The sequence below is a fragment of the Lathamus discolor genome, chromosome 6 (assembly GCF_037157495.1).
Source record: "Lathamus discolor isolate bLatDis1 chromosome 6, bLatDis1.hap1, whole genome shotgun sequence".
Classification (NCBI taxonomy): Eukaryota; Metazoa; Chordata; class Aves; order Psittaciformes; family Psittacidae; genus Lathamus; species Lathamus discolor.
The window spans coordinates 91,586,542-91,613,375 of record NC_088889.1 but is presented as its reverse complement, the minus strand read 5'-3'; the positions used below and the strand labels follow the sequence as shown (position 1 = coordinate 91,613,375).

The 26,834-nt window shown below is 57.5% G+C and overlaps 1 protein-coding gene across 2 annotated transcripts; it reads right to left on the bottom strand.

Annotated features, from left to right (window-relative positions):
• On the bottom strand, positions 1 to 26,453 carry CACNG3 (calcium voltage-gated channel auxiliary subunit gamma 3). Of its 2 annotated transcripts, none has more exons than XM_065686631.1 (4): positions 26,200 to 26,453; positions 4,191 to 4,274; positions 2,149 to 2,289; positions 1 to 1,044 (listed from the first exon to the last, which is right to left on the bottom strand). In XM_065686631.1, the coding sequence occupies exons 1-4, from the start codon at positions 26,408 to 26,410 to the stop codon at positions 533 to 535; spliced, it is 948 nt and encodes a 315-aa protein (XP_065542703.1). In that variant the 5' UTR covers positions 26,411 to 26,453; the 3' UTR covers positions 1 to 532. The 2 variants fall into 2 exon arrangements, with proteins under 2 accessions (XP_065542703.1, XP_065542704.1); XM_065686632.1 differs by lacking the exon at positions 26,200 to 26,453 and adding an exon at positions 4,567 to 4,654.
• Between the last annotated feature and the right edge of the window lie 381 nt (positions 26,454 to 26,834).

The following is a 26,834-nucleotide window of genomic DNA, read 5'->3' as shown; positions in this document are numbered from 1 at the left end:
TTGAATTCCAAGCTATTTAATGCATGCACGAAACGCCAGAGGGAAACCCAGCCCGAGCACTCCATCCAGCACGACAGGGGAAGGGGGTTCGCAACACGAGCACTCGCTACGGCACCGACTCAGTGCTACCAACTCCGGACTTCCAGGCGGTTTCGCTCAAGTGTCACTACCGGATTTAAGGAATCTCACAGACAGGGCTATCGCCAGCATTTCCATGGGACATACAGCTAAGGTAACACTGCGGCTATGATCAACATTAACGATGGACACCTCGGGAAGCCACGGTCCCGGGTGGCGCTGGGAGCCCCGCTCAGTCTGCAGGGGCACCATGGCCCCCCCCGCCGGGGAGGGGGTCCCGGTCCCACTGTGGGTGCAGCGGCCCGGCCTGGCCAGTGGTGTTTGAGCAGTGACAAACCAGCCCCGCGGTGGGGACATGGGGAGCCACCTGGGTTTGTCCTTAAAACCGGGGTTTCAGGGGTTACACCGCCACGAGGAGGATGCCATGCAGCCTGGCGGGACGCCCCTGCCCGCCTCACACCGGCGTGGTTCGTCTGTTGGCCGGGTTGTTGTGCAAAGACTCCTTGAACTCTTTGGGGATGGAGTTATGGACCTGTAAAAACCCATGGTCCCGCTCCGAGTTGAGCAGCGTCCCCATGGTGACCTTGGAGGGATCCCTGGAGAGGGTGAACATGGAGATGTCGGTGGAGGGGATGGTGCTGAAGCCCTTGCTGACGGGCGACATGTCCCGGGACCGCGGCTCGGTGGAGCGGGAGCTGGACCGCCGGCGGAAGCGGTACCTGTAGGGCGGGAGGCGGGTGAAGGCCGACTTCTTCAGCAGCTCCGAGTGGGACTTGGCGCGGATCTGGCGGTGCTTCTCGATGTACATGTGCACGGCGATCACCCCCACCATCTCGGCGATGATGAAGGACAGGGCTCCGAAGTAGAAGGACCAGCCGTAGGAGTAGCTCTTCTTGGAGTCGCTCTGCCCCGGGTCCCCCGCGTTGGCCGAGATGTAGACGATGATCCCGATGATGTTGCTGAGACCTTCAGGGGAGGATGAGAGGGAAAGGAGCTTGTCTGAGTGGCAGGAGAGGGATGGAAGACCCCGGTGGAGCAGGAAGGGTGCTGGGGATGATGGCTGCGTCGCCATGGGGCACCAACCCCTCTGCTAGCACACTAGGACCAAACCCCCTCACTGACCTCTGCTGCCATCCCCATGTACAGATACAGCCACATACATATTCATGTATATTCTCATATATTGAAGGAACAACAACCACTGTTTCGTTTAGAAAAGGGACATTTCAAGAGCTGGGGCTGTGGCCTGAGCAGAGCCAACCGATGGGGCAATGAGAGGATCCCTATAGACTGAACCCAGCTTGGCATGGCCCTGGCAATGCAGGGAAGAAGGAAAGGCTCCATCTCTTCTCATTTCTGCTGGAGCCCAAGGGCTTTATTTGGGATCGGGGCAGTTTTTGCACTGCCAGCAGCACCGGGGCTGGGGAGCAGCTGATGGATTCCTGGATTTACTTAATGAATTGATTATGTTCTTTCTGTTGTTTTCTCATCTGCATCAGCAGCTCCTGCCAGCCGAAAGAGGGAGAGCAATTTGTCTCTTTGTGGGGAGAGGAAATACACAAAATAGAGCAGTTTCTTGAGACAAAGACATTGTCATGCGATAATCAGTGGAAGCATTGGGGAACAGCGCACTGAGAAATGAGTAATCCATAAGGAACGGCCTCACAGGGGAGCGGTTTTCCTTGCAGGACTGCAGCATCCTCTGTGCCTGCTGCCAGCACAGTGCCTGCCCTTGCCTGGTCCTGCAACTGCTGCTTGGGGTGACGGAGGGTAGAGCCCCTGAAAACTGCCCAGGGCTGGGTTACGCTATGGGAGCCCCTCCTGGGCTGCAGCACCCACATAGGGACCACTGGGGAGAGCCAGTGGGTGCTTAAAGTGCTGCTCAGCTTCGTGACCATGTGCCAGAAACCTCTGCTGGGTTTTCCCTGCAGTGAGGGTTTATCCAAGGGACAAGAGAGCTCACAAAGCCCTGGGAGGACCCACGGCCCATCCCCGGCTCCCCCAGGTCCTCCCATGCTTCCAGCACGCTGGAAGAGCTGCCTGCTCCCAACCCCGCCAGGCAGCTCCCACCTGCAGAGACGAAGAAGATGCCGGCGCTGAGGATGACGTTGTGTTTGCTCTTGTAGAACTCGCTGGCCGCCACGCAGAGGCCCCCGAAGAACAGCAGACCCACGCTGAGGATGGGGAAGATGCTGGAGGCTCGCACCGCGCCTGCGGGACGGGGAGAGGGAAGGGAAAGCATCACCGCAGTGCCCCGCTTGGTTACTGCCACGAGGGATGGGCAGACCCGGTCCCTGCTATGAATCCTCTGCTTGTCCCCGAGCTGCTCTGGAGCCCAGCAGCAGCGCTGCAAACCCAGTGATTCAGGCCTCCCGTCCCAAAACCGTCTTAAACACTGAGGTTCTTTCTTTATCCTCATAGGAAATTGAAGGAGTTCTCTCTTCTGGAGTTGTCACACACTCAGCACGAGCATTTTACCTTCCCATTGCCAAACACACACCCATGGGTTTTGGCATTGCCTCGAGGCTGGGACTGCAGAACCCCCAGGCGTCACCAGGCTGGCAGGGACCAGCACCACCAGCCACAAGGGTCAGGACCCTGTTTCTTGGCTCCCCGAACTGTGTCAGCTGCTCTGAAAGTCAAGAATTTACAAACTAACACACCTAAAAAGTCATCAAAAAGTCATTTCGTGGTGTAGGGAGAAACACCATCAAAAGGAACAAAAAGCCCACGACCCAGAGCCCACCGCATGCAATGCGATGGCTCCTGTGCCGGGCTCCATCCCCATGGGATTAACTCCAGCAGTGCCCGGCTCTGCACGCTCGGGAGTCACTCATTGAGCCCCACACAGAATGGGCTTTTCTACATGGTCTCTCGGAAGTTCAGCTTCCAAAATGACAGTAAAGAGTAACGAATGCAGCAAAACTCTACCTGCTGCACCGAAAATACGCTGTGCCTTGGTTCGGGCTCTCATCCCCCTCTTAGGGCCTTTGTTAAAAGCACCGAAATACAGAGAAGCCCCATTAAAATGCCATTCTGGGGCTTCGAAATAGACTTTTAATGTCAAATGTGGGAGGGGGTGGGAGAACTTCAATGCAGATGTACCAAAACTGCAAACCAACTCCGCTGAGTTCATCCCCCCCTCAGACGGGTGAGTGGAGCTGACGGAGCCCTGCGGCTCTGGGGAATGGGAGCTCAGGGCAGCAGCTGGGTCAGGCAGGGGCTGCTGCTGGGCCCTGCGCTGAGCACAGGGTGATGGGATCGGGGGTCCCTGCACCTCAGGATCCCTCCTGGCTCCAGCAGCTCAGAGCACCCAGCGATGCCAACGCTGCGAGGCTGCCCTGTGCTCCTGCTGCTCTGTGCTCTTGTTTGGTAACCTGGGGGTTCAAACGAGCCTTTTGCCATGCCCACACGTGTGTGCGCTTGCCAGCGTGCCGGGCAGCACACATCCGTGCTGCTTTGCCTGTCAGGGTGTGTGTCATCTGCGCCCAGCCTCTGTCAACCTGCACCTCGGTGCAGCAAAGGGCTCAGGGACCATGCCTCTTCCCTGCAGGGTCAGCCTCACCCCAGCACCGACTCCCCCATGTAAACCCCTGTGGGTCCCGCAGGCCGCCAGGACAGGAGGACTCTGCTCTTCCTATTGGATCATCCAGCTCTGCTCCTGCTCCGTCTCCCTGCTCAGCTCCTGCCGGCAGAGCACACATCTGATGCTCCCTGTGCTCTCCCAGTGAGCACCAGCAAACCCAGCCCGGGGAACGACCAGGAACACGCACCCCGTGGGGCAGCACCAAGGACCTGCCTTGCTCCCCGGCACCCCTCATGCCCCAACAAGCTCAGGCTGTGCTGCTGCTGCTGGGAGCAGCCTCGGGGACAGCCAGCGCCAGACAAATGTGCCATTAGCGCTGCCACTGCAGCGTGACGTGGCCACGCTCGGGTCACCGCTGCTGCGCGGGGAGCCCGGGGGGCTGCGGCCCATCAGCACCCTGCAGCAGCGGGGGGACCTGCGGGGTTAAGCTCTGCGTGGTGGGGATGGGGGTCCCTATGGAGCGCATGCGGTCCCCGTTGCGCAGCCCCATTGCGCAGCCCCATCGCGCCCCGGGAAGCAGACTCACGGAGCAGGTACTCGGCCGTGTCTTGCTCGTAGTCAGCATCCTCGGGGAAGTGGTCGATTTTCTTGCACACGCCTCGGAAGGTGCCTGGGGAGACACAAGCAGGAAGCCCTCAAACCCCTCTGTGCTGGCAGGAGCTGCTGGATGCGCAACCGCAAACACTGGTCCCCATGGACAGTTCGGTGCCGGGATGCTCCTGCACCCCCAGTGCCCTCCAGTGAGGCTGCACGTTTGTACCTCACTATGAGCCCTATCTCAACACTCCCGATGAGCTTGGAGGAGAGGCTCAAACTGCCCTGGTCCCCCTGCATCCCCCACCAGAGCCCCTCCATGCTCCATCAGTGTGGTGAAGGGGAGGGGAAGCAGGGCAGGCACTTACCAGCACCCAGGCAAACCCCCTCAGCTCTGACAGCAAATCCATGAGATGTGAATAACCCTCCCATCCTTCAGGTCTGACCAACACCTTATTCAGCTGCACTGGGGGCTCCTTTGGGATGTCAGGATCATACAGTCACATAAATCCTGCTGGGAGACCAACAGCACCAGGGTCGGGGGGGCTGATCCAGCAGAGCCCCTGCCCCAGCACTGCAGCACTGACTGATCGGCCTGATCCTCCCAGCCTGGCTCCTTGGCAGCACAAAGGAGCAGCTTGGATTTCCTGCTGACCCACAAGGGCAGGGCACGGACAAGGAGCCCAAGCACGTTTGCTCAAGGAACATCTGGGCACAGCTCAACTTCCGAGATGAGATTATTTTGGAGGCACAGATGAGTCATTTAAATGACTTACAAAGAGATCCCATCCTGCTCACCCTTCCTGCCGCTTCCCAGCGCCGCTTCCTGCCCGGAACACCACTGCTGGGCAGAGCCAGAGCCGGCAGAAGGTCACCCTGATGAGCGGTCCGTACCCTACATCAGCCACACGTCCCCCACAGCAGCCCCATGCATGGCCATGGATGAGCCCCCTCCCTTCTCCTGCTCATGGGTCCCCACGGCACAGCTCCGGACTGGGGGCGAGAGCATCGCCACTGTGGTGGGCACCGGCAGCACTGACTGTAAGGCCTGGGGATGGAGGCAGATGCTCTGGCATCTGCTGGCCTCCCACTGAGCGTTTGGGGGAGAAAAAGGCTCTTTTTTCCCTGTGGTTTTTTGTTTCCCCCTCCCTGCCTCTGAAGCAAACCAAACACATTTCATCTTTAAGCACCCGCCTGTTTGCTTTGGCTTTCTGCTCGCTGCGCTTTCGGGCTCAGCTCTCTCCTGGGCCAAAGCCATATAACTGTGCCACGGGAGGAAAAAGCCAAGGAAAAGCCAAGGACGAGGCAGGCTCCAGTGAGTGATGTCCTGTGGACTCAGCTCCACGCTGCAGAATGTGGATTTGGGGTGTGAATGGGGCAGAATGGCTGCGTCCAGGGCAGGGGAGAGCCTTGGGCTTCGGATGGGTTCATGGGACTGGCTGTGAATGGGCTCTGGCCTCTTCTGCTCATGCATCCCGCAGCCCCAGCAGCCTGGTCTGTGCTGGACAGGCAGGGAGAAACTAAAGGCATTAAAAACTAATGAAGGAAGTCCCGGCTCTGCCCAGTTCCACTCATGGATCTGTTGTGACGGATGCAGCCATCACCTCCTGCGGGTGCTGTGAGCCTGCTCCTCACCGCAGCCTGCCAAGGCCCCATGTACTGCGCTCGGTGTCTGCTGGGGATGGCTCAGAGCTTGGCTCGTGCCATGGTGAGGGATGGGAACACAGCTCCTCAGGGTCCAGGGTGTCTGCAGGATTCATGGATCTGTCCTCTCCAGAGCAAGCTGCAAAAGGTAACGCAAGAGCAGGCGCGATGCTGTCCTCAGTGCTACAAATGGGGAAACCGAGGCACAGAGCGAGACTTCTCTGCAGTGCAAAGGGGCAGAGTGAGGTGGAGGAACCCCTGCAGTGTCTAAACAGAGGAAGGGCAGCCCCTCACCTGGGCACACGGTCAGGTCGTGCTGGGCCTGTCCCTTCTCCTATGGGCCAGACAGGAGCCAGGGGACACGGCAGGAGCCAGCCGGCTCGGTGTCCCACGTGGCAGCACGCTGCTGCTCTGCACCCCGGCTCCGGGCTCGGGGGAGCTGAGCATCGTGACAGGCATCAATTACAGCCTGGAGATGAAGCTCTGGAGGTGGGAAGCTGTCATCCAAGAGGGAGACACGGCACCGAGGGAGAGCCGCCTGCTCCCGTTGCTTTGGGAACTGCGGGCGAAGGGGAGGCTGAAAACCAGCACCACGAATGGGGCTGGGGAGGCAGCGGGCACGGCGAGGACGGCAGCTGCACAGCACAGCCCACCCTCCTCCTCATCATCCTCCTCCTCTCCCTGGTACCTGCCAGCAGGGCTCTGCCCCACACACCCCACAGCCACGTCCCACATCTGTCCCTTTGCTCTCCAGCCATCGGGCACAGAGTGGGGCTGTGCTGACCCACAGCACCCCAACGCACCCCAGCATCCCCAAGCACAACTGCTGCGGTGGGGCAGGTCCACCCTCTCCCACTTGGAATGTCTGCAGAGCTGCTGTCAGCGTGCAGGACATGGCACCGTGTCCCTCCGCAGCAGCCTCCTGGGTCATGGGACCATTGTTCCTTATCTGACCTGGGAGAGGACGCTCTCCCTTGGTGCCATGGGGGAACAGAGTCTACAGCCTGTGTAGGCCCATCAGCACAGTGCGCCAGTGAGGACACTGATCTTGGGCTGGAGCTCTGAAGCTCTCGGAGCTCCCTGTGCTGCTGAGCCTACACCGAAACCCAGTGCTGGGCTGTGGGGACTGACCCACATCCCCCCTGCCCTGAGCAGCAGCAGGCCGAGGACCCCCACATCCTCACTTCCATCATACACAGCATCCAAGATAAACCTGATGTGAGGGAAAGGGCAAGCCTTGGAGCAGGAGACCCCTGTGAGTGCAGGGGATGTCCTGTTCCAATGCAAATACCCCCTGCTCCATCAGTGCGGGCACACTGCTCATCCCTCCCTCCCTGCTGCAGCCAGGTCCGCACAGAGCCATGCTGCATCCACACTGTCTCATCAGCATCTGCAACCTCTCCCTTTCCTTCAGTCCTGCTGGTCCCAGGCAAACACTCCCTTTGCAACAGAAATGGGATAGGAGAAAATAAATATCATAATCATGGAATGGTTTGTGTTGGAAGGGACCTTAAAGCTCATCCAGTTCCAACTCCCACCACACCTTCCACTAGAGCTGCTTGCTCCAAGCCCCATCCAACCTGGCCTTATGAACTAGACGAAATCAAGCACCTTTCTCAGTGTTGCTGCTGCCCTGCTTGGTCCCCAAAGGTGAAGGGACCCCAAGCCCGTGCAGGGCAGCCCCATGCAGGGAGGGGACAGGCTTTGGGGACAGCCCCACTGCCCGCCCGGCTCCGCAGCATCTATTTCATGCTCTGACATTTGTTTTGGATCCTTTACTCCCTCTGTTCATTAACTGATGCTCGTCGCCATGGCAACCGCTGAGTCACCTGACACACAACTTCCCAGCCTCCAAACAAATACCACAACAAGGCTTAAACGACAGAAAGCATCCCCTGACCCCCAAAATGCTCCCTGAGGATGGGGCCCTGCCACTTGCACCCCCAAGGCACAACCTCAGCCTCCAGAGAGCAGCAGCAGTGGCTGCAGCTCTGCCTTTCCTGCTCTGGCCTCACAGCTGGGCCCTGGTGTAAAACAAACATCACAGGCATAAAGGAGGTGGGTTTTGACCCAGTCCTCATCGCTGGAGCCTCCTTCCTCTGCCCATGCTTTCTTAGTAAGGACTCAAGGCAGAGGCAGCGCCGGATCTCCTGCTCCCCCGCCAGAACCAAGGCTGTGGCTGTGAGCTCCGGCACAAGATGCTCTTGGCTCAGCCTCTGCTGATGCCTGGGTGGCTCCATGCCCTGTTGCCATCACTGAGCCATGAGCTCCTGGCCGGGGCACAGCACCCAGAGCAGTTCATGCCGTACAGACGCCTCCCCCTTTGCCAGTGCTCGGGCTCCTCTCCCTGCACAGCAGGAAAGGGAGAGCTCTGGCACATCCCAGCCTGCTCGGAGCAATGCCCATGGCTGTGTGCATCAGTCACGGCACCGTGGGTTAAACTCATCTGCGGGCCCAGAAAGCACCAGCGGAGGCAGAGGCTGCGGCTCTTCACCCCCCATCACCCATCTCTGGTGGATGTGGGTAATTTTCCCTCTATCAGTGTGAGCCCTGATGAGCCAGCTTGGCTTTTCCCTGCGCTTCCCTGCCTGAGCAGCTCTGCTCACAGCCGCTCCAGAGCTGGGAAGCAGGAATGTGCCGGGAGCCTCGTTCCGTCGGCGCTGCCTCCCTTGCCCATCCCAGCACAGGACAGCTTCTCCCTTCCCTGTTTCCATCCTAAGGAGCCAGACCTGCCCGTCCCCTCCTCCAGAACACATGGGGCACATCCAGCACACAAGGCAGTCAATAAGCTGCTGCCCTGGTGCTCTCCCATAGCCAGTGCCACTGCCAGCCCCGGGAGCAGGGGCACTGTTGCCAGCCGGGACAAGAATGTCCTTCAAACACCCACTGTGCTGCCCAGGCTGGATTGAAACCTCCTGAGCTGAGCAGCTCCCGACCATCCCACGGCTGCAGGTGCAGCTCCAGCACCTTCCCGATGGATCAACCAAGCTTGTCCTTTGCAGTGGCTTTAAGCCAGAGCCATCCGCGCCCTGCACCAGCCTCAGTGAGCATCAGCTCGAGCTCTCGAATGAATGGAGCCACTTTAACCCAGGCTCTGCAGGGAAGCCCTCTCCACTTGGCAAATCTTCCAGGGCATTTCCTGCCTGTAAGCACCGTGCGTGGCAATGGGATCATCAGCTGCGCAGTGCCTGCAGGGTGTCCCTGCCTGATGGCTCCGGGCTCACTGCAGCCTTCAGCTAACATCAGATTGAATTTGGATGAGATGAACTCATATCACTAAAGCAGTGAATGCAGGATGTGTTAAGGCATGCCTTGCCTTGCCTTCCCTTCTCCTCCCGCAGGGCTGCTTTCATCCCCTGCTCTGCAGGATTCTTCGATCCCTCTCATCCCACTGGATCAGAGCATCCCCACACCGTGCATTAGATAACGTGACTAAGGCTGGTTCCTGCTCCCGGACAAGGGCTGCCTTCCACAAGGATTTGTCGCTGCTGCTTTGGCTCATTCATATGTCCACGTCCAAACTCTCCGAGCTGCATTTAGTGCAGGATGCAAAGGCAATTAACTGATCTGATCTCAGGCCTTTCTCTTCTCAAAGCCCTTTTCCCCAGGGAGGGGGTTGAGGGAAGCGCGCTCCTCATGATGGTGAAAATACGGCGAAGGACATGAATCCTAACCCGAGAGGCGGAAGACTAACGAGCCCCAGTTATGGCTTTAAAATCTCATTACTCCTCATCCAGTGGAACAGTTTTCCAGGGACTGTTCTGCTTGTTACTGCTCAGTGAGCAAACACGCTCGGGCTGGGGAAGAGGAGCTAAATCCTTCCAAAGCAAGAACCCAATTCCTCACGTTGGCTGGCTCAGCCAGAAGTCCTGGGGCAAGGTCACGTTTCAGCCCTCAGCAGTCCATACTGCCCAATAAATTCAAGTGATTTATATCCCACGTTGTGGTTTACAGTAATGGCCTTCCTAAGGAGACCGTGTCATGGCAAATGCGTTTGGAGGCAGTGGTGGGGCCATGATAGTGCAAGTCCTCTCAAAATTAATGGTGCTTGGAGACCCAGAGGTCCAGGCTTTGCTGGCAAGCGCTGGGGACGAGCCTGCGGCACATCCTCAAGAGATGCTCAGGCTCTGCACTCCCTTGAGTAACAAGAGCAAGATACCTAAATATCTCCAAGGAATTAAAACTTCAGGGCTCATCTTTTTTTACCTCCCACCCACCTCCCAGATGCTTGGAGAGATGGAAAGAAATGCATCTTTATTCCTTCCCTTCCCCAGCTTCATGCTCTGCAAGGGATCCTGAGGCTCTTTGCATAAAGTCCCTGGTGTGAGATTGTGAAGCTGTGTGGTTTCAGGTCCACGTTAGACCCATCCATCACCTGGAGACAAGATGCCGCTGTGCAGGGCTTGGCTCATCCTAGAGCAACCCAGCTGGAAGAGCTGCTCAAGCCAAGGATGCTGCCCGATGTGGAAGCCTTGGGAAGGGCTTTGCTCTCCTTCCAAAGCCAGGAAAACCTTTGGGAGCCAGGCAACCAACCCGTCCTCTCCATCAGCTCAGTTTCATGGCTCTTCAGACCACAAGCTGTCACCGCATGCATCTGTCCGCTTCAAACTTCACTGGGGAGCAGCTCAATTAAGGCAAAACCTTTGCACTCATTAGAAGAGCCCCCTGCTCCGTGTTACTCTCCATGGCTAACAGCTCTCTCCTGCTGGGATGGATGCTGGGATCCTGCCAGCAGGATGAATCCCCCTCCTAGGGCCGAGTTCTCCCCCAGCACATCCCCATCGCTCCAGCAGCCCCACACCAGCTTCCCACCGGGGTCCTGGCGCAATGTGGCTCCATCTCCACTTCACACCCTCTCCCCCTCCCTGCGGTGGTGGCTTGTGTCTGAGCAGTCTCCTACACAGATCTGCCTTTCCTGAAGGACTTTTTCCCTCTTGCAGGAAAAAAAAGAAACCAGTGGAAAAACCCCAAGTAAATGGAAGGAGCACAACAGCGAGGGGGTGGCAGGGGTGGGCTCCGTGGCGCCGGTGCGAGGCCAGTGTGAGCACACACACAGCAGTGCAAGAACTGCCCCCCCCCGTGCACCCCGGCAGCTCAGCACTGGGGGGAGCAGCACCCAGCTCCACACTGGGCATCCCCACACATCATGGGCACAGCGCGGGCACTCGCACCGGGGTGGACCGGGAGCTCCTGCCAGTTTTCGGCAGGGAGATGCTGGTGCTCAGCGTGTGTCACAGACCTGACTCTTCAGCACTGCTGAAAGGGGGAAAAAGAAGGGGAAGAAAATCTCCATTTTTGACAGTGACTCATCATCTCCCGTTCTGGAACCTGTGGGGTTGGTGCAACCTACACAAGGCACTTCAGAAAAGCAAAACAATTCTGAATAATAGAGGAGGAAGGAAAAAAAGTTTGGAAATGATGGGTAATTTCCAGCGTTCTGCTCAAAGGGTTTAGCTTCGGTTTTCTCATTACAGAAGTAATCAGGTAATGCACCGGAGCTGCCTCCCGGGGTCTCCCCCTGGGTTTCCTTCCTCCCTCCCTCCATCCTTCCACTTCCGTGGAGCTCATGGCAGGGAAATGCTGCCAGGAAGATGCGGGGCTTCCCCGGGAAGGAGGGCGCATGGGCTGCGGCAAACGCAGTGCCCAGGGTGGCCAGCACACTGCCAACGCCAAGAGCCTGGGTTAGGCTGGGGAGGAGCACGCTCATCAGCGTGCCGAGGGAAACCGTCCCATGTTTTATCTTGAGCAGTGAATAAACAGTGATTTTGATTTCAGAAGGTCATTGACATCCCTATGACAGTGAAGTGAGCGCCGGAGCAGCCAGAATCAGCGTAAATAAGCCATGTGGTAGAAATTAATGAGCTTCCCTGATTGAGTTTATCCCTTTAAATTAATACAATTCTAGCAATTAAAAAAATAATGATCTTTATCATTAGCTTGTTCGCCTGCCTGGAGACGCTGATGGGAAGAGACGGGGCAGGAGCATCCCCGTGCCTGAGGTACGGCCACAGACGGGCAGGACTCCCCTCTCCTTCCTTTACTGAACATTTTAGACCCACTTGGGTTGGGTGATGGGCTCCTGGGAAGGGGCTGCCTCCCAGCCTCCTCTCTGGCTTCAGCAGCAGGGGCAGCCAGCTCAGCCCCAGGAGATTCCCGGATCACAAAGCTTTTTGCTAACAGGACATAGGGAAGCGGGTCTGTCCCCTAGCATGGAGCTCTGTGCCCATTTGGGAAGGAGAGCTGATGCTCCCGGAGCCATGGCTGCCTGCCAGGCACCCATCCTACAGCAGCCGGGGACTGTTTGAGAGTAAAGACTCTTTTGGTGCTTTTGATGCCTTCAGCAATTTGCCCTTCACGATCATTTCTGCCCCCGTTACAACAGCTCCTCATTGAATTTGTCGAAATTCAGGCCCCTTTCTGCTTCTCTTTGTGGACACAACTTCCATACTTCAAATGATGGCTTTTCCCTCCTCTGCTCTTTCACTGTAATGGGTTTTTTGGTCTTCTTCACTGCCGGTGTCTCCCCAGCCTGGCTCCATCACATTTGCAGCCATCGTTCCTCATCAGCCCACTCCGATCGCTAAATAACAGCACGGACGTGGGATGCAGGACTCAAGTTGTGTCCCTTGCCAGAGCATGGACCAGCTCCTCCAAAAAGCATCATTCACAGTGTCTGCAGCTCCCGTTTCTGCACCTCATCTCCGGGTGCTGCTTCTGCAGCCTGTGGGATAACTGAAGTTTCCTGTTGACAGGATCCATCTTCAGCCTCCGCAGCCTCTCCAGCACCAGGGCTGTGTCAGTGAGCCTCACACACAGCTGCGCTGATCCCAAACCCACCTCTGGAGCCAGAGGTCACCGCTCCAGCAGTCACAGCCTCACAGCAGCGGTCAGCATTAAACCAGCAGAAAGAGGATGGAGGAAGCAGGGACGACCCGAGCCCTCCTCCAGCGCAACTTGAAGATAGTGAGGACAAACCTCACCAAGCAAGCCCAAGGCAGCCTTTCAGTGCCTGCACATCCGAGCTGGCATAACTCACAGAAGGACCTGGACTCATCTATTGGAGCGCGTTTGACTCACATTGAGATATGGGCAGAACACTGAAAACTGGTGACAGAACCACCCATGAGGGACCAGGTGGGAAAACCCAGGATCAAGACTGTAATAACCTGGGATTCTCTGGTTAAACAAGTGCTGCTAATTGAGACAATGCTAACACATAGGTATAGGATGCTCTGGTGCTGCTCCAGAGCCATGCCCGGGCCAGATCATCCCCAGGGCTGCGTAACCGCCTATTTATCATAAGTAGGAGCAAAAGCTGCATTACGCCAGGAAGCCGGAGGTTTCACTTTGCCAGTATTAAAACATCCTCGGAATTGCTAAAACCCTATAAATGACAATCTCATCGCTCTGAAGCGCCCAGCACAGGGGAGTGCTATTTTAGACTCTGTGTTGACAGCTGAAGGGGAATGGATCACAGAATTAAGAACTAGTCGCTGCTCAAGTCCAAGCAATCATGACTTGATTACGCTTCTTATGGGCAGAAGCAAGTCCCAGGCATCGGCGTATACTCTGAACGCTTTGAGATGTCAACGCACAGAGCAGAAAACAATTATAAGGCAAATCAGTGCGGAGAATGGCTTTAAGCATAAAGGCATGACTGTGAATAGAGAATGATTTGGGCGTTTCACCCCAAAACTCACAGCCGCAACAGGAGTTTGCATCTGGTGAAAGACTGCCTGGCTAATATGTGAACAGCTGTAAACATACAAACATGGCCAGCAAAAGGAAGAAAGGAGATGTTCGGAACTCTGAATATAAAGCAGCAGCGAGGAATTGCAGAGCACTGAGAGAGGACACAAACAAACAGTAGAAACCCATCAAAACATCTTTCCGCGCTGCATGAGGATGAACAACCACAGGAGCAACGCAGCCGCCCGTTACCCAGCGCAAATGGCACAAGCATTAGTCACGGGACTGAGCAATGTTAAATAACTGTTATTACAACCGTGGCATTTCATATTCAGCACATTCACAGCCCAGAGCTTAAAGAGAAGCACCGGAGCAGCCAACGGAGCAACTAACAGCGATGCCTAAAACCTCAAACCTCGCCAGGACATTGCTGAGGAGGATGAGGATGGTGATGGCCTGTGGCAGCGCACAGTGGTGGGGCTGCTGCTGTGCGCAGCTCCAGCATGCCCTGACCCCAGTGCTCGGGCTGGTATCTGATGGCACAAGGTGGGACTCAGAACAAAGGGATAGGCCATGGACAGCACTGCTAAGGTTGCGGTCACCAAGTTTGCTTTGGTGCAACCACCAGCAGGCTGTGGGAGTGCTGATGAGGGCACGTTCGTGATGGTGAGCACAGAGCCAGGGCTTGGGCAGCCCAGCAGCAAGCAGGGGATGATAAGCTTGTCGGCCAAAGGAGCTAACCTGGTGCTTTGATGCACAGCAGCCTGCAATAACAGCTTCAAAGTCGTATTCCCTATTTCAAGGTGAAGCAGATGCTCCAGTGTGTGACCAGTATCACTGACCGTATTCGCAGGAAGATGTTTATAGAAGCAGGGAGGGTTCCAAGAGGCTCCAGAGGTGCCATGAGGAGCCTGGCTGGCCAGAGAGCCCCTCCGCACAGCCCGAGCCCAGCACTCTGAATCGTACCGAGGGCTGCGGACAGCAAATCCTTTCCCAAAGGAGCCCCATGGCACGGAACAGCAGGGCTAAAAACACGTGGAAGGGCCCGGGAAGCGCTGTCAGAGCTCCAGCGAGACGAGCCCGTTGCCAAAAGGCAACTCTGCAGCTCCAAGCGCCGCACGAGGCAATAAAAAGGTCACTCCTGAAAGGAGGCTCTTGACAAATAGACCCGTTTGCCGCGGCCGCGGTGAGTCACGGCGGAGCGGAGCGCAGCACCTCCCAGCCCGATGCTTCTGACAGGCCACGAGCGGGGCGAGCGCTTCCTGGTTACAGCTCAGCAATAGCTTTAAGAGCCGCAGAGTCAATCCCGAAAGCACGTTCAGCCTGGGAGGAGGCTCCTTGAAAAAAGAGGTATTAATTTTGTTCTTCCTCTCTCACGGCACTGATTTGGAGGTATTTGAACTTCAGATACGTGACTGCCACTCAAGCACCTGCCTTTTTATATATGTATATTTCTGTCACATCTCCCCAACGATATAAATATTTGAAGTTTTCAGCTGATGCGCTGAAAGGGACTCGATCCATCAAAGCCAATTTATTTCAGGGAATTCAGTGGGCACCGTGCTGCGTGTTTGCTGCTGCAGGAGGAGGCTGCTGGCAACCTGCAGCCACCGGCTCCCCTTCTCCAGCGCTGGGCTCATCCAGGGGGTCGCGGTCCGGCGCAGCCCCAGGCGCTATCCCAAGGACCGGAGCACATCCAGCACGGACGGATTTAGCTCGTTGCTGCCGGGAGGCAGAGCCGCCTCCTCACCATCTGCGGGAGGGGAAGAGAGCCCCGGGAAGCTGCTTCCAACGCCCCAGATGGGGAAAAGCGACATTCGAGAGTAGCACCGTAGTTTCACTCTTGGATTTTTTGGGAGAACAAGAAGGGACTGTGCTATAGACTGAGCATTAGGAGAGGACTGGGCTGGTGAGGGAGTGAGCAATGCAAACCTTGCCTGATACATAAAAGATGCCTACCTATGCCTGGGTAAGCTTTCCAGAAGTTATCACAGAATCCCAGACTGGTTTGGGTTGAAGGGACCTTGAAACTCATCCAGCCATGGGCAGGGACCCCTTCCACTGGAGCAGCTTGCTCCAAGCCCCTGTGTCCAACCTGGCCTTGAGCACTGCCAGGGATGGGGCAGCCACAGCTTCTCTGGGCACCCTGTGCCAGCGCCTCAGCACCCTCACAGGGAAGAGCTTCTGCCTAAGAGCTCAGCTCAGTCTCCCCTCGGGCAGGTTCAAGCCATTCCCCTTGGCCTGTCCCTACAGGCCCTTGTCCAAAGCCCCTCTCCAGCTTTCTTGTTGGTCCCCTTTAGGCACTGGAGCTGCTCTCAGGTCTCCCCTTCAGGAGCCTTCTCTTCTCCAGGCTGCCCCAGCCCAGCTCTCTCAGCCTGGCTCAGAGCAGAGCTGCTCCAGCTCTCGCAGCATCTCATGGTCCCCACAGCAATTTCCACCCTACAGCCCTCGCTCTGCCCCAATGCCTTTGGGAGGGCTTTGCCATTGGAAACACCGTGCAGACAGTGCACTCCCTGCCTGGGGTGGCAGCAAGGGCAGATACAGGATGAGAGTGCATCCTGTCCATCACCCATCGCCTTGGGATTTCACAGCACCAAGAGACCAAATGTACTGGAACAAGCTTCCTTGGGCTTTTAAACACTGTCCTGCCCACAGCAGCACATGGAACTCCTCTATCTAATGCTCTCCTTTCCCCTGCCTGTGTCACAGCCCCAGCACTGCAGGCTCAGCTCCAGCCACCCTTAGGCAGAAAACAGAACCACACTCCCAGCTACAAACCTGCTCCACTTTCAGATGGATCAGACCTGTGCAAACTGCCCCTGAGCCGCCTATGCCATTACCTTGGCCACAACCCAGCCTCATCTTCACCCAGCTCCCAAACCTGAGTGAAAGCACAGAACACTTTGCTGCATTAACTCCAGGAGCATAAAGGACCATGAGATGGATGGGCAGCAGAAGCCAAGGCTTTCCATCATCTTCCTGTTCCGCATTAAACCACACGGAAGAGCCCATCCTGCTGCTGTTGAAGCCAGGCGATGCTTTGCCATCAGCTTTGAGGACAGCAGAGCACAGCGAGCTGGGGGTTTGTCCCTGCCAGAGGCAATTGAGTCCCCCAGGCACACACAAACCACAGTGGCTGCCTCTGCACTGCCCCGGCTCTCCCAGCACCTACCTGGGCCTTCCCCTGCAGGTTTGCTCGCACGTTTCCAGCTCAGGGCCCACCATTTCACCCTCAGCGCTGCTCAGCCCTCACTGCACATCCTCACAGCCTTTTGATGGCTCTGGCCCAGCTGCAGCTCAGCAGCTCCACCTTCGTTAATGCTCATGGCACACACCTGGAGGATGCTCCAGCATCTCCTTTTGGCTGAAGGAGATGACGAAAAGTGCCCTGAAGGCTGGACTGTGGGGATGGGGCAGCCTGGGGCCAGCTTGTCTGTGCTGGGTTACAGTATTTGCTACCATATCACTTCCCATCCCACCTGCAGCTCCCCTGGGACGTTCAGCCCCCTGTCTATTCACTATCCACCGTCAGCGCTCAATGTGCAGCCCTGGCCTCATCCACCTCTCCTGCTGCTAAGGAGGAGCAATTCCCCCTCCACAGGCTCCTGCTCGGTTCCGGCAGCACCGGAGCATCTCAGCGGCTCCAGGGGCTCCTGCTGGGGCCGGTGACGCTGTCCCCGGTGTGCAGATGGGCGGTGGGGGCTGCAGATCACAAGCGTCTGCTCATTTTGGGTGCTCAGCTGGAGCCGCGCGGAGCCGGGAATTCACAGCCCTGGAAATAGGCTCTGCGCGGGAGGTGATGGTGCAGCGGCCCAAAGCGCTGCCAGCGCCGCGCTGCCGCCGGGGCTCAGCACCACGAAACCCAGGGCCAGAGGAGCAGAGCTCCCGAGTGCCAATGGGGTGCTCTGGTGCTGCTTCCTGGGGGACCTCTCCTCATCCTCCGGGAGGAGATGTGTCCACATTGACAATGCACATCACTTCTAATCAAGGGACTGAACCTGTGTATCCTGTAAAGCCTCTGCTTAAGACGTGGGCTGCTTCCGAGATGCTCCCGTGCTGCAGGAGCACAGCTCAGGGTGGAGGAGATGTCATGTCCGTCACTTCAGCGAGCTGGGACGGGCAGGAAAGCCTCACAGAACACTTCAGTGGGGAACGGCATTTGGCTGCGGGGATGCTTCTGTCCCAAAGGACCAAGCTGGTGATGCTGCCTGGGAGTGGGGACCAGCAGCTCCCGTGCTTCCCACAGCAGCGCTGGAAATGGGGCTGGGGCAATATGCAGAGTAGATAGTATTTTAATCTATCCTTTTGATTTAAAGCTATTTAAGATGCACACATGCTTCCCCCGGCCCCACTGCCATCCCCGTGCTCTTGCTGGAGCACACTTTGCTCAGTGACAAGCAGACAGCCTGGCTCCCTCTTCCTACCCAGGCTCAGAGGTCTCACACCTCAGGCTGCAGCTCTCCTACTTCCTACAAAAGGCTGAATCACTCCTGCCCTTGTCCAGCATTCCACGTTGGAGGAAAGGCCAAAGACTGAGGTAGAGAAAACACTGTCACCCTCAGCTAAAGCATGCAGAGGAACAAGAGACTTTCCAGGCACAGAGGGAAGGAGCCTCGGGGCTGCGAGAGGCTTCCAAATGGCAGGAAAAGCCAATGTGAGGTCTTGGGCTGTCTCCCGAAGTGACAGTGACCTTTCCCAGGCACTAAAGCAGCCCCGGGCTCGGCGTCAGCCCCGGGGGGAGGCAGCCGGTGACTGTCACAGCGCCTTGCAATCGCTCGCGCAATGGCACGGTTGTGATGCAACCGATGATGCAGATGCATCAAAGCGCTCTGACAGCTGGAAAAAGAACTGGAAGTCGGTCTTTAACACCCAGGCAAGCACCAGCCAGCCCGTCCTGAAGAGCTTCTGCTCTCTCTGCCCATCCTCTCCAGGAGGAGGGAAGTGTCACCCGTGGGACCTGGGGCAGTTGTGCAGGACTTGGGCACCTCAATGAGGGTGCCGTAGCATCAGCCAATACTGATTTTAATCAGCTAAAATCAGGAACACATTAAAAGGGTAGCTGCTTGTTGGTAGCCTCTCTGGGGGCTGCTTTTCCCTCCCCTTGTGACTCCAGAGAGTAAAGGTATAATTAGAGGACAATTACCAAACCATCAGTGACACTGGAAATGTGAGCATTCGAGAAGCACAGACACAAATGTCACCCTCAAACAATGGCTCTTGTCATTGCTCATCACTGCCCGGGTGCCCCGGGGTGTATTGTTGCCAACCCCAGCACCCCACAGGCTCCCAGCACCCAGAAAGGCTTGGGGAGGGGGGGTGTCACACATCCCCCCTCCTCCCTATGCCCACCCTGGGGCTCCTCTCCCAGCTCCTGTCCCAGCCTGATCCTCCTCCTTCCATGCAAACCACTTGGCATAAAACAAGTGCACAAAGTGCCCAGCGGGGACGGTGGGATGGCAGTGAGGGGATGGCAGCGAGGGGATGGCTTCTCCCACGCTGTCTTTCTGCTGTCCCCTGCCTGCCCTGGCATTTCCTGATGGATCTGTTTGGAGATGTGTTGTTCTGTTATACAAAGAGCCTGACATGGGAACGACGGAGCCATCCTCTGCAGCCCGACAGCACCGGGTCTGCCCATGGATTGCGGTGTCAGGAGATAAGGAGCAGGCAGTACGTGAGGAAATCCTCGCGCAGCATCACCCATCCAGCAGCCACAAGCGTTCCTCCTGCCTCTGCCCTCGATGACTGTGAAAAATCCGGGTATTTTCAAGCCTGTCAAATGCACTCACGCAGCGTGCAAATGATTCCTGCAAGGTGAGATGAGCAAAGCCGTGGACCTTTCGGAAGGGAGGTGAAGCCACTCTCTCCACGCCAAGCACTAACCCAGAATGCAAACACCCGCGTCAAGGAGTCTGCTTCCAGGTGCCATGTGGAAGCGAGTTTTAGACGCTGTAGCAGAGCCGCAGGGGAGCAGGGCAGCGGGAGCCCTCCCTGGTTCCTCCAGCATCACAGGCACACGGTGAAAACCCGCTCTGAATGCACAGCCCTGTTCACTCCCTGTCTCCCTGCGGGTGCTTCAGGGTGACTCGGAGTGGGCACCTTTCCCCTCAATGTCTTTGACTAACTCAAAGACCTACCGCACTGATGTGCATCAATGACCGTGGATAGGTTGCATCTGCAACCCGGCAGTGCAGGGCCATGACTCAGCCAGAGGCTGGCAAAGGGACCCAGGGATTAACCCCCTGCCACGTGCGGCCCCTTGGGCAGCAGCTGAGAGACCCCCCTGTCCTTAAGGGTTAGCACATTTACAACCTTTTCAGAGCAATTATGGAAAAGGAGGTTAATGCCCATTCATGAAGAGCTCATTGTGTCCATCAAAAAAACCCCATGGTGAAATCCATGTGCAAAGTAGCCACCGAGAGCAAGTTTAATGCTGCGGCTGCCTCACCCCATCTCATCTGAGACAGCATGGGCTGCTGAAAGCATCGCAGGGCTCCACACCCAGGCTGTTACCTGGACCGCTGTGCCAAGGAGCACAGCAGGGTCCAACGGGATGTGCTGGTGGGCAGGGCAGGGGCTTGACCCTATGGCCAGTGATAACAGTGCTGTGTGCCTGCCTGGAGCTGTATCAGAACCCGCACGGCCTCACATGACAAAAGGCAAAACTCATGCGGAGGGAAGTGAAGTGATCTACCAAGGGCCACGTAACTCAGCAGCGGAGCCAAGCATCAGTCCCCGCTCCCTGGCTGCTCTCAGCAAACGTCATCCGCTGGCACCTCCCCGGGGACTGGAGGATCCGGGATCGATCCATGGGCATCCTCCCCCAGCGCATGGCTGCGGTCCCAGTGCCAGCCCCAGCACCAGGGTTCGTTAGCCAACACTAATTACCCACAGCCGTAATGGAGGTAGTGACCTTGCATGGGAAAAAAATACCCACTCGAGCCTCATTCAGATGCAGACTTCCACCTCTATTAACCACTAACAGCTCTTGAGATGACAGGCTCTGCACCACGCCTATGCAGCAATAAAATGCCTGTTTCTGAGCTGTTCACAGCACACATTCTACCCATCACGTGCTGCTCGCAGGCAGTGTGGGAACCAGCTCTGCACCCCACCCCAGAAGATGGGAATTGTGTCCACACTAATACCGCAGCATCCCGGGAGGGTGAGCTCTGCGCCCCCCGTTTGAAGCGATGGCTTCTCAAAGCAGAGCTTTGAGCACACAGCTCCTCCCCGGACACGTTCCCAGCAGCAACACGTTCCGAAGGCACGGTGTCAGCTGGCAGCGGCCCGGGACCCCTCTCTGTCCAGAAGGGTTGTTGTGGCTCTTAACGTCTGGCCACATGCCACAGGAACATGGGTCTGGAGCGGAGCGAGGCTCCAGCTAGCCTCATGGCCAGCGGCGTTACAGGACAGGAATTAAAGCTTATTCAGTACATCCTCCACCAAGGTGAGGGGAGACTGAGCTGAGCTCTTAGGCAGAAGCTCTTCCCTGTGAGGGTGCTGAGGCGCTGGCACAGGGTGCCCAGAGAAGCTGTGGCTGCCCCATCCCTGGCAGTGCTCAAGGCCAGGTTGGACACAGGGGCTTGGAGCAAGCTGCTCCAGTGGAAGGGGACCCTGCCCGTGGCAGGGGCTGGAGCTGGATGAGCTTTAAGGTCTGTTCCAATCCAAACCATTCTATTTTATGATCCTATTCTATCTCAGATGCCTCCATTGTCTTCTTTACATCACATGAGTTAACACAACGCCTCTTAGCTCTTACAACATGAAGAGCAAATAACCCCTCCCCATTCATCTGCCCAAACCTTCCATGCTGTCATAGACCCGTCCTGTCTCCCACTCCACCACCTCCAGCCCATGCCAGCAGCCCCCATCCGTGCCACCCATCTCGGCATGGCATCATCCCCTTGAGCTGTGACGGAGCTGGCGAGCATCCCCGGGACAGAGCTGTGCTGCCAGCCAGGGAGAGCAGGATGGCTGCGTACGGAGAGCCTGGCACAGCACCGCAGAGACCCCGCCACAGCGCCTGGACCACGAGCGCCTTGCCGAAGTGTTGGACTGCACATCGGGCTGTTGATGAGAATCTATTACAGACGCCAACCAGACAGAGGAACAGGATGAGCAGCTCCTTAAATACCCACCTATAATGAGTGGTGAGCAAAAGTGCTCGATCATGGATGATTGCAATCTCAGGGACATTTGCTTGGCGCGTTAAAAATTAAAGATAATAACTTTCTAACAGAAACAATATTGCTGTCACCTTGGGGAAATGCTCTGCTTGGAAGGACTGAGAGGAGCTGGAAGCGGGGGAAGAGCTGGTGGCGGTCCAGGGGCAGCTGCTTCCAGCCCGGTTTAACGCCTTCGCTGTGAACCAGCTCAGTAGAGCCAAAAGCAGCCATGGACAAAACCAGCTGGGAGGAAATGGAAAGGCAGAAGCAGGAGTGGTACCTGGGAGCAAGGGGTACCCTGAGCATCCTTCAGGCCTGCTGAAAGGGAACTGAAAATGTAATTAGAAAGTTAAAACCAGGGCTTTTGGCATTGGAAGTAGCAGTCAGGACATGTACACAGCTGATAAGAGAAGCTACTGGGATCAGCTGAAATAAACCTGCCACCAAAAGGGTTAAGCAAAGCAAGTAGGAATTCTCCAGCCAGCTGTAGTCCCAGCTCCACTGCCTATGTAAACCACCACCAGATCATGACAGTGCAACTGTCAGTCATGAAGCAGAAGTGACACACAATTATTTATTCATCAGCTACTCCTGTTCTGTACTTGGAGACAAATAGGCTCCTGTGTTCCTGCAGGAGCTGGTGAGGATGCTGAACAGCGACATGAAGTGCGAACATGAAGCTGGTCAGGCTGGAGAACTCTCTCCCAAGAGCGCTCAGAGAATAGGCTGAGAAGGTGTCTGAAGGCCTGAAATGGAGTTTAATAAACCTTGGCACTCTGTTGGATTTCTAGAGGATGGGATGAGCTGGTTTAATGCCATGAGGGATGGCGCCGGGCAGTGGTAGGAGCAGCATCGCCCATGGGTGAGCAGTAGGAGGACCCCAATGGGGAGATAAATGTCAAACATCCGTGTGGAAAACAGACTCATCAAACTCCTCACATTTTTCCTGATACGGTTACAAATCCAGTTGATAAAGGAAATCAGTAACATAATATGTTTAGAGTTCCACAGGGTATTTGATTTAGCTCTCCTGAAAAAGGAAAAAGACTGGTATTATGCAGAATCAACAGTGCTTTATTAAAGGGACTGGGAGGCAGATTGCAGGGATTGTACCTTGTCATCCGATGGGATATTTCTACACAAATCGCCTGCTACGAGGGTAGCGCTGAACTATGGCAATATCTTTATCAAGGATATTAAAGAAAACATGGAATAATTGCTGGTAAAAGAGACAAACGGCGGAGAAAAGACTGACTGCAATACTGGGGAGTGATGGAGGTGGGTTGGTACCATGGACTCATTCAGTGATGGCCCTTTTATGCAGCCAAGTCCAAGACTAGGAGAGCAAGCTGCAGTCTGGGGGTAGGAGATAACACCCTGGCACTGGGCAGCACAGAAGGGGCTCGGGTCGTGATGGACCCCATGTGTGGGAGCTTCCTGTGAGATGCTGTACCTAAGGGGGCTGGGGCACAACCAGACCAACAGCATGAAGAAAGAAGGAAAACCAGCTTTTGTGGCTATGTGAGACTTAAATACCAGGCATTATTTCATAGAATCACAGAGACATGGAATGGTTTGGGCTGGAAAGGACCTTGAAGCTCATCCAGCTCCAACCCTTGCCACGGGCAGGGACACCTTTCCTCACCTTTTTGCTCCAAGCCCCGTCCAACCTAGCCTTGAACACTGCCAGGGATGGAAATATCTCTTAAAATATGGGATTTCAAGCAGCCCTGTGCAAATCCTCCTGCTATCTCTGCCTGGTTCAGATCCACATGACGCCATGGAGCCAGGCCCAGTGGGTACCGTGCAGCAGTGAGGACAAGGAGGCTCCCTGCCTTTAACCATGCTGAATTTAATTAAACTTGATGAAAGCAGAAGTTGTTTTCCTTTCCCAGAAACAACACAAACCAAAGCAGCTATTTCCCAACACGAGCTTTTTCCCCGAAGTGCCGTGCGCTTCCCTACCTTTCCTATTAACAAGGAAGTCACAGGGGACAAGGACTGACAATAAACAGCCACAGGGGACAGACACACCAGCAAACACTGGCCATGTTGGAGCAGAAGCACCAGATGACATATGCCAAGTATCCACACACTGTAGAGGTGACAGTCAGAACTGAAACGCTGCGGTTTGGAGCAGGGGCTCTCCCAGCACAGCAGCCCAGGAGCACCCGCAAGACTCCAGGTCCCACATCACCCCTGATCCGTGCTCCCCGGTGCCGGTCTCTCCATCGCTCTGCGGTGGCTTCATTCAGGATTTCTCCACTCTGTGCTATGGGTTCCGGTGCTCACGTGCTCTGTGCCACTGGCTCCGGCGCAGGCGCCGTGTGTGTGACTGACACGGGCTGAACGAGCAGCTGCGACGGAGCGTGCAGCAGCCCCGCGTCCGTCACCTCAGTACCCATCCATGCACCCCGCCAGGCCAGCGGCTGGGGCTCGCTCTTAGTGCTTCCATCCCCACACACATTAAACCCCCGATAGCAGCGGGAAGTTCAAGGCCAAGGTGTATCCCGAGGGACAGGGAGCACAGCTCCCTGCTCAGAGCATCCTCTGCACCGCAGGAGAGCCCACCCTTCGCACTGACCGTGCTCAGTCCTAGCACAGGGTGATCAAGTGCTACCTTTGCCCGTCTTTCAAGCCAGATGCAGAGAGCGCACAGAAAGCAGAGACACGGCAGGGCCTGACAGCAGGAAGCAGGCAGGACCTGCTGCATGGGAAAGGGTGCAGGGGCTCAGCACAGAGAGCAGCTCCCAGTGCAGAGAGCACTGACCCTCATCCTGGGGGACCTCAGCCCCCCAGCAGCACCAGCACAGAGCACACAGGAGCCCTGCACAGCTCGGATGTGGAAGTTCTCCCTTCCCAGCATCGCGGCAGTTAGCAGCCTGTGAGACACCAACACCAGTGCCTTTCCCCAGCAGAATTCCAGAGGGTGATGAGCATCCTTGCCACGTCCCTGCAGCCCCACGGCAGCTCCTTGTGCTCACCCCGAGCACTGATGGGACTGATCCAGCCCAGTGCTGCATGCTCCCGCCGCTCCATCGCCCATCGCTCCTCCGCAGCCCTGTCACCCACCCACAGCCCTGTTGCTCACCCCCAGCTCCATCACCCACCCGCACACTCCTGCACACACAGGGAATGACAGAGCCTGTGCCCGGAGTCAGGCCTCAATTGTGCCATGGGTATGGCCAAGCAGCACCGGCGCAGCACCGGGCAGAGCCACCCTGCTCCCACAGTGCCAGTCCAGGGACTGGGGATGATGAGCCCCATGGCCAGCACATGCTCAGGGTGATGGGCTGTGATTCAGTGCTGAGCTCTGCCATGGCACCGCTGAGCCCTTTCTGAGCGTGCTGTGCCCAGAAGAGCGGGGCCTCCCCGGCTCCTTCCCGAGCAGTGATTTATCGCAGGAGGGAAGCATAAAGCATTCGCTGTGAAAAAGAAATGCAGCTAGCAACCCCAAGGATTTTGGAAATCACTCATTGCTTCCAGCGATCCCATCTCCCACAGCCCTGGCTGCTGCCTCCTTGGCTCCCTCAGCCCAAGAGGGCTGACAGATTATCTCAAATAATTTATTATGGAATTAGAGCATGATCCAAACCCTCCTTGAATCAGTAAGAAAGCTCTGACTGACTTCATGGGGTTTAGGAGCGAGCACCAGGACCAGACCGGGTATTTCTGCATCCCTGGCTGTGACTCACCGAGAACTTTCCAATGTGGAGGAAGCAGCTCCGTGCCGCGGCTCGCTGCCCCCACTGATGGAGACATCGCTCCGGGGCCCGCAGGACAGCGGGGACGGTCCCCCCAGGGCACAGGACACCGACTGCTGCTGCTGATTACAAAAGTTATGGCCCAGTGCGATCCCAGCAGCCCCGTTTTGCTGTGCAGGTACCACCAGGACCTGGCTCCAGCCAAGCTCATGCTCAAGCACAGCCTGTTGTTGCTCACATCGCCTCAACCAGCAGCTCTGGGGCGAAATCGCCCCCAAAGCGCGCCTGGAGTGAAGCAATGGGGTGAAGCGGGGAGGTGGGTGCCTGGCTGTGGGGTGCAGTCCCCTAGGGACACGTTGCGGTGGGGCAGCAGCAGCAGCATCAGTGCACCCTGCACCGCTCTGCTGCTGGGAGGGGAAGAGCTGGGGGCTCCGCTGTGAAGATTCGGGGTGCGCAGCGGGGACGTGGCCCCTGCAGAGCCCCGGGAGGAGAGAGCTGAGGGGCTCTGCCCCCCGGGCGCTTCGCGTTTAAACAGCGCCAGGGGCCGGGAGGGACCCGCGGTCCCCAGCCTGAGGCTCCCGCCTCCCAGGGAGGATGCACAGCGCCGGTCCCCACGGACAGCGCCGGTCCCCGGGCACGGAGGGACCCCGCGTTCAGAGCCCCCCGCGGCGGTGCCACGGCCGAGCACCCCCGTGTTGCACCCTCCAGGGTCCGGCTTTGGGGCTGGGGGTCCCGGGACCCCCCCCCCCGAAGTACTTGTGGGCAGGGCCGGGGACGGGTTTTGGGGGTGCTTCGGTACCTTCCAGGCAGCACGTCCTCCAGAGCCCCGAGTGGGTCATCACCTCCTCGTTCTTGCGGCTCGTGTCGTTGTCGCTCGTGGACTTAGTCCTGCACACGCCGCGCGAGTAGAGCCAGTAGTCGGTGCCCACGGCGATGGTCATCAGGCTGAAGGCTGCGAAGGCTCCCACCGTGGTGATGAGCATCTGGACGCCTCTGTCACACATCCTCATGCTGCTTCATCCTACGGCGGCGGCTAGCAGGGGAAGGGCCGGCGCCGCCGCCCGCCGCCGCTCTCCGCGCTCGGCGCCTCATGCCCCCGCGGCCCGCGGCGCGCCGGGCCCCCGCGGAGGCGCAGCGCGGGGCCGCCGAGCCCCCGGGCTCCCGGGCATGGCCCAGCGGCGGCGCGGGGCGCGGAGCGGCTCCGCCGTGCGCCCGCGGCGGGAGCGCGGCGCCTCTCCCGGCGCCTCCCCCCGCGCCGCCCGGACAAGGCAGCGGCGGGGGGCGGCGGGGGCAGCGCAGGGCGGGCCGCGGGGGGGGGGGGGGGGGGGCAGCGCCGACGGGAAAGCGGCACCGCCCGCGGATGGGGCCGGGCCGGGAGGGGCGGGGGCAGCGGGCACCGGGAGCGGGCACCGGCACCGGGCGCGAATGACCCGG

Bases quoted from the DNA above. Each gene is read 5' to 3' on its own strand.
- CACNG3 (XM_065686631.1), bottom strand. From the start codon at position 26,410: ATGAGGATGTGTGACAGAGGCGTCCAGATGCTCATCACCACGGTGGGA. The intron at 4,275-26,199 runs GTACCGAAGCAC...GTGTCTCCCCAG, and splicing joins GAGGACGTGCTGCCTGGAAG to GCACCTTCCGAGGCGTGTGC. The intron at 1,045-2,148 runs GTGGGAGCTGCC...CCTCCCCTGAAG, and splicing joins CATCTTCTTCGTCTCTGCAG to GTCTCAGCAACATCATCGGG.